This window comes from Sceloporus undulatus, chromosome 6 (assembly GCF_019175285.1).
Source record: "Sceloporus undulatus isolate JIND9_A2432 ecotype Alabama chromosome 6, SceUnd_v1.1, whole genome shotgun sequence".
NCBI lineage: Eukaryota > Metazoa > Chordata > Lepidosauria > Squamata > Phrynosomatidae > Sceloporus > Sceloporus undulatus.
The window spans coordinates 9,925,716-9,933,030 of NC_056527.1; the positions used below are offsets into that span (position 1 = coordinate 9,925,716).

The 7,315-nt window shown below is 45.2% G+C and overlaps 1 protein-coding gene across 1 annotated transcript in view; it reads right to left on the reverse strand.

The window, feature by feature from the left end:
* PRKAG2 (protein kinase AMP-activated non-catalytic subunit gamma 2) overlaps positions 1 to 5,812 on the reverse strand; it is a 242,729-nt gene extending 236,917 nt beyond the window's left edge. Inside the window, 1 exon segment of the mRNA XM_042477435.1 lies at positions 4,930 to 5,812. Coding sequence (XP_042333369.1) covers positions 4,930 to 5,037 — 108 coding nt within the window. The 5' untranslated portion in view covers positions 5,038 to 5,812.
* Between the last annotated feature and the right edge of the window lie 1,503 nt (positions 5,813 to 7,315).

A 7,315-nucleotide genomic window follows, 5' to 3' on the forward strand; every position in this document is an offset into this window, starting at 1 on the left:
AGTATCAGTTCTATGGGAGAGCTATTGTGATATTGTGGTTTGAATGTTGGACTATTAATCTGCAGACCAGGGTTCAAATCTCGGCTCAGCCATGGAAGCCCACTGGGTGCCCTCAGGCAAGTCACACAGTCTCAGTCTCAGAGGAAGGCAAAGGCAACCCCCCTCGGGAAAAATCTTATCAAGAAAACTCCATGATAGGTTCACCTTAGAGTTGTCATAAGTCGGAAATTACTTCAAGACACACAACAACAACAATCAGTTCTGAAAAAATGTTTGTAGAGTTACCCATACCCAAAGACCTCAAAGAACAGTTCAGCAAGTGTTCAGAAATTTCTGCTTGCATACTTTAACATGTCTGCAAACCTACTAATTATAGTCTTACTTGGATGGATTCACACTCTCTCTTTGCTTTCATTCATTTCAAGCTACAAGTTTTGTGTTGCATGGAATAGAACTTTAAAAATACTATACGACTATAGGGCTGTTACTAATACTATAAGACTATTACTTTCAGTCTGAAGGCCATTTGACCACTGAAGGCAGCAGTGGGAATCTTGTGGCCCTTTGGGTGTCTAGTGCAACCCTTGGATTCTCATCCTTTTGCATATGTAAACAAGGCTCCATTCAACTGTCATATTGTGGATCAGCCACATATTTTCAACCATGCAGAAAGGACTGCAAGGAAGTCAAGCATTTTGTATGGGCAAACAGCTGCTCAGATCAGGATCTGCTATTTGGCTGCACATATCACCTGAAATGCTGGCACTTCAGTACTTCCTTACGACCATCATACAACTTACACTACAGAACATCCAGAATCCAACCAATAGCCCCTTCCATCTGGGAGCATGGTCTCTAATGCCAGGTTTGATTTCTTCCTAGGTATCTTGCAAGGAATCCTTAACCTCTGGTTATAGGTAAATCTTCTTCCCTGTGTCATTTCAAATACATGTTTATTCTTGAATCTCCTTTCTGTAATATTAGTAACAATTGGTAAACTCTGTCTCCACTCACTACTTTTTCATTTTGGGTCACTTTCTTTGGAACATGATGTAGTGAACTGCTGGACCTGATCCCATTCCCCATCACCACTCCCTTCTCCTTTTGTGTCGTATCTTCTTAGATTGTAAGCCTGAGGGCAGGGAACCGTCTAACTAAAAGATTGTATGTACAGCGCTGTGTAAATTTACAGCGCTATATAAATAAAGGTTAATAATAATAATAGTGGTTTGAGCATTGGATTATGACTCTGGAGACCAAGGTTTGAATCCCCGCTCTGCCATGAAACCCACTGGGTTTCCTTGGGAGAGTCACACTCTCTAGGCCTCCGAGGATGGCAATGGGGGGGGTGGGGAACCCCTCTGAAAAAACTTGCCAAGAAAACTCCACCTTAAGTTCACTATAAAGTGGAAATGACTTGAAGGCACAACAACAATAACAACAAACATGGATTTTATCTCTTTTTGCTTATTCAGGACAGCAAGCCAAATATGAGACAATGGCCTGTTACAGACTGCCAAAATAAAGCTGCTTCGGGTCTCTTCGGAGGTATGCTATTTAAATGATGCATGGGTCCTACGAGTCCGGAGGTTGCGCCAAAGCCACACTCCATTCCTAAGCACTGGAGGGCAGCTTTGGTGCAGCTTCCGGATTCTTCGGATGCATGCATCATTTAAACAACATACTGTACCTCCAAAGAGACCTGAAGCAGCTTTATTTTGGCAGTCTGTAACAGGCCAATGTGTCATGATACCACTGGTGCACTTGGTAAGAAAGCCTGAACTCTGGGAAATTGTGTCCTGGAGCACAACACAAGGCAATGCTTTCTTTTCCTAGCTGGCTAAGCCATGGTAGTCTGGCTCAGTAGGCAAAGGGATCTTGTAGCACCTTTGAGACCAAGTGAAACAAGTTTGTAGCATGAGCTTTCATAGACTGGATCTCCCTTCATAAGATGCAGCAAATGCAGAACATTTGTGCTACAGAGTTCTTTCTCTTGTTAGCCTCAAAAGGTGCTACAAGAACTCATTGTGTACTAACCCAGTAGTTGTTTGTGAGAGAGAAACACAGCCTCTCTTTCATCTATTCACCAAATGCACAGAAGATTCTAAGTCTTTCAAGAGCCCTTTAACATTCTCCAGGCTCTGCACATTAGGATTTCTTCAGGTTTACTTTCCAAGACAAAATCTTGCTAGATTTTAGGATTGTTTTCAACTCCACCCACCCCCGGAAAAAAAAGCTATTTTAAAGATCATGCCAGCTATTGCTGTTGATGTCTTTGTTGTTGGGTGCTTTTAAGTCCTTTCAACTTATGACGACCCTAATGGGGTTTCCTTGGCAAGATTTGTTCAGACTCAGAGGAGGTTTGCCATTGCCTTCCCCTGAGGCTAAAAGCATGTGACTTGCCCAGGATCACCCAGTGGGTTTCATGGTCAAGCTGGGAATCAAATCCTGGTCTCCAGAGTTGTAGTACAACACTCAAACCACTACACCACACTAAGGAGTTTATCACACGGGAGGATTTTCTCTTAATTTCGAATGAAAAGAAAGTGGGGCCAGAACGCATTCATGTGAATTCGCTAGTTCAGCAAATTTACATGAATTTGAATTGCATTCAAACTGACTTCCCATTGCCCGAAAATAGCTTGCCATTGTCCGAAATTGTGTGTGGTAGTCTATCACGTAATAACATTAAACCCCATGTTTGCGTTCGTATTGCCATTGGATTATACTTCCAATTTCCCTTGTCTGATAAACTCCTAATTCTCTCTCTTTCTCCACATCCCACGAGCTAATCCATTGTCTGAAACATATAGGGAGGACTGTGTGCTATTTCAAGTATTCAAATAAGGTTCAAATGCCAGTCCAGTTGGGTTCTATCCATGCCAAGGAGGAAAGTACCATCTTGTTCTTCACCTCCAGCAGCAAAATGTGTTGGCCAAACCCTCATTGCATCTATAAACATGAGCTCATTCTTAGTAATGATTAGAAGACTCAAAAGAGGTACTGTATTTTAATCTTTCATCACTGCAGCGTAGGTTTTGCATTCAGATTAGGAACTGGTTGAGGCATGTGCATGTTTTTACAGTATCTGTCAAACATCTCATTTGGGTTAAGCATCACAGATCTCAAACTGAGCACGCCTACAAGACCACAATCCTCCACCCGCTGACCAGCATGTAGGCCTCACTTGACTCCAAGGTGCCTACTTCTGAGTAAACACAGCATAAATGCAGAATTGTGCTGCATGTTAATCCTGCTCAAGGAAAACACCCTTGCCAAAATTGTAGCTGTCCCCTTTGCTCTCACGCTATTCTCCACCTCCTGTCATCACCGCTACCCACCAACAAATCCTCATTCCCGATTCTGGCTGCTAAATGACAGGCTATTTGCACATGTCTATCTTGACCCAATCCCCACCTGTTACTGCAAAAAAAGACAAGAGTTCACATGGCAAAGGGAACAGGGAAGGGAGGGTTGTGCAGGTGGGGATGAAGGAGGTTGTTTTCCCATTAACACAGAAAACTGATTTTTACACAGTCATACATGAGCCAGCATGGCGTAGTGGTTGGACAACTCTGGAAACCAGGGTTCAAATCCTGGCTTGGCCATGTAAGACCACTGGGTGACCTTGGATAAGTCACATTCTCTCATCCTCAGAGATGTCCATGGCAAGCCCCCTCTGAAGAAACTTGCTAATGAAACGGTAACAGCGTCACTTTATGGTCACCATAAGTTGGGAACGACTTGAACACACACAATAACAAACCATTGGTCCATCTCATCCTGACTGTCAACAATGCCTCTTCAGGTTATGGTCAAGATTATTTCCTCACCCTGGTATTTCCCATGTTAACCAGGCCTGACCCTGCTTAGCATCTGAAATCTGACAAGACAGGGTGTGTTCATGATGGTATGGAGGAAAAGCATCACAGACTTGCTACCAGCTGGCCAAAAAGGGGGTGTGGTGTTGTGATTTGAGTGTTGGATTATGACTCTAGAGAGTAGGGTTCAAATTCCCTCACCACCACACACACACACACACACACAAAAACTCACTGGGTCACCTTGGGCAAGTCAGTCTCTCAGCCTCAATGGCTAACCCCTTTGGAAGAAACTTGCCAAGAAGGGATAGGTTCTCCTTGTTGTTGATGTTGCTGCTGTTGTGTGCCTTGGAGTAGTTTCCAATTTACAGCAACACTATTATAGGGTTTTCTTGGCAAGATTTGTTCAGAGGAGGTTTGTCATTTTCTTCTGCCGAGGCTGAGAGGGTGTGACTTGCCCAAGGTCACCCAGTCGGTTTCATGGCCAAGCTGAGAATCAAACCCTGCTCTTCAGAGTTGTAGTCCAGCACTCAAACCACTATGCCACCCTGGCTCTCAAGGGTGCCATAAATCAGAAAGGACTTGAAGGCAGACAACAACAACAACACACACACATGGAAGGAATCACAGAATCATAGAATCATAGAGTTAGAAGAGACAACAAGTGCCATCCAGTCCAACCCCCTGCCATGGAGGAACTCAAAGTCAAAGCACACCCGATAGATTGCCATCCAGCCTTTGCTTAAAGACCTCAAAGAAAGGAGGATCCACTACACTGAGTGAATCTAAGGACAAAGCTAAACATTGTGGTTGTTGCAGTTGTATGCCTTCAAGTCATTTTCAACTTATGGTGACCTAAGGCAAGCCTATCACTGGGGTTTCTTAGCAAATTTCTTCAGAGAGGGTTTGCCAATGCCATCCTTTTGAGGCCAAGAGCGTGTGTGACTTGCCCAAGGTCACCCAATGGGTTTCCACTGCCAAGCCAGGATCTGAACCCTGGTCTCCAGAGTCGTAGTCCAGTATTCCAACCACACTAGGCCATGATGGATTTCAAGTTAAACATGGACAGGAGGAAAAAAGGGTGTGATAAAGTAACAGGCACACTTACCGGGATGTGGACTCGCAACATGCGCTTCTTCTGGCTGCAACTTTTCTTGCTGCTGCTGCTGGAAGAAGCATCTTTCTTCTTTTTGGTGTCCATGGCAGTGCTGCCCATCTCTTTGGTGCCACCCCAACCTGTCCACCTCTGTGACCAGAGACTGGAAACCTGTCCGGCAAGGTTGTCTCTGGTGCAAAACCTTTCTGTGGGTCCTTTGAACTGCAGAGCCTCCAGTCGCCCAGAGGGAAAAAGGAGATGGATGTCAGTAGAAGGTGAAAGTTTGATGCCTCCCAAGGGCAAGGGATGGGTCGGAGAAGAAGGTCAGGAAGCCTCTTCCACTCATGGTCTGGAGTCCTGCAAGTCCTGGTGGCCAGCCTTTGTGGTGCAAGAGCAGAGAGATCCCTTGGCCACTTCAGCAAGAGCCCAAGAGGCCAGGTGAGGGTCAAAGGTGCCAGGTGGGCATCTCCTCTCTTCGGTCAGCCTGCCTGAAAGGAGAAAACCAAAAGGGGCATAGAAGATCGGGAAGGGCAACCAGGAGGGCAAAACCTTCTCCAAAGAGAGACCAAGCCTTTCCCCCACCACCTTCTGCAGCGTCACTTTTTTGATCGGGTGCCCAAAGTTGGTCTCCTTACTGCCAGGCAAGAGGAGGAGGCAGGGAGCAGAGGCAAGGCAATTGGGCTTGGCAATCTGGTGCCCTCTCCCTGCTGCAAAACAGAATACTCCCCCAGCCAAGGAAGGCTGCCTTTCCCAAGCTGTAAAGGAAGAGAAGAAAAAGAGAGGAAGAAAGAAGGAATGAAGGAGAGAAAAAGAAAGAGAGAGCGCTCAGCCAGGGTTCCTCTTTCAGGCTTTTTGCAAAGAGCTTCGTTCTGACAGCAGCTGCTGATCAGGAAGGCAAAAAAAAGAGAAGGAGGGGAAGGGAGGAAAGCCAGCCTTGGGAGGGAGGTGCACAGCCTGGTCTGGTTGTGTGTGTGTGTTGTTTTCCTCGCAATCGAGGAGGAGAGGCAGCTGAGCAGGAAGTGCACAATCCCCAAAGGCAACTTTCACTCTTCAGAAGGCAGCCAAAGGGTAGCCAGGCGTCCTCCTTTCCCAGGACGTGCCCTACATTTTCAACCTTCTGTCAAGGAGGCGTTGCAAAACGTCCTCCCTTCTGAGCATGGCTAAGAATCATGCATTTACATTTTATGAGTGTTTCTAGCTTTGCTTTGGTCATGTCCTACTTTTTGTGGTGCCTTGTCCTCAGGGCTGACATGACGTCCTCTTTTTCTAGGACTCATCCTACATTTTAAACCTTCAGGAGGACTTTCAAAATGTCCTACATTTTGAGTGTTGGTAAGAAGCACGAATTCACATTTCTACGAGTGTTTCTAGCTTTGCTTTGGTCATGTCCTCCATTTTGTGGTCCCTTCTCCTCGAGGGGTGACCAAGTATCCTCCTTTTCCAGGACAAATCCTATATTTGCAACCTCCAGGAGGACTTTCAAAATGTCCTACATTTTGAGTGTGGCTAAGAAGTATGAATTCACATTTCTATGAGTGTATCCAGCTTTGCTTTGGTCATATCCTAAATTTTGCTTGAATGTCCTCCATTTAGTGGTGCCTTGCCCCCCCGGGGTTAACAAGGTATCCTCCTTTTCCAGGACATGTCCTACATTTTCAACCATCAGGAGGACTTTCAAAATGTCCTCCATTTGGAGCACAGCTAAGAAGCATGCAGTTACATTTCTATGAGTGTTTCTAATTGTTGCAGGATTCACAAGCTCTGCCCTTTATGCCTTGGTTGCACTCTCTGTGCACTTGTCTGTTTGCTGAAGAAGGAAGCCCTCTGAGCCTAAAAGGAGTGATCCGAAGCATATTTTTCAGCATAGTTTTCCTCAAGGTGCTGCTTTCTAAAGTGTGTTGGACTACGGTATCCATAATCTCTGAGTCTTGCTCTGATGGGAGTTGTAGTCCAGCGCATCTGGAGAGAGCTACCTTGGGGAAGCTGACTCTAGAAAAAGCTTTAGCAGCCCATGAAGCTTGACCACCACTTTCCAATAACTCTGGTCTAATCTGCACTGTAGAAATAATGCAGTTTGACACCACTTTAAATGGTGTAGCACCATCCTGTGGATTCCTGGGATTTGTAGTTTTACAGGTCTTTAGCCTCCTCTCCCAAAGAGTGCTGGTGCCTCACAAAACTACAAACCCCAGGCTTCTGTAGAATGGCAGCATGGCCCAGGTCTAATGTATCATGATTTCTCTACAAATTTGCAGAAACTGTTCACTTAAAAGTGCCTTCAAGTGTGTTACTTTCAAAAGCCAAGATTACTAAATGTGTTTTTTCTCCAATGACACACTAAACACTGTACACATTTTCTACACTAAACACCTTTTCTCTGATGAAGGACTCTATGAGT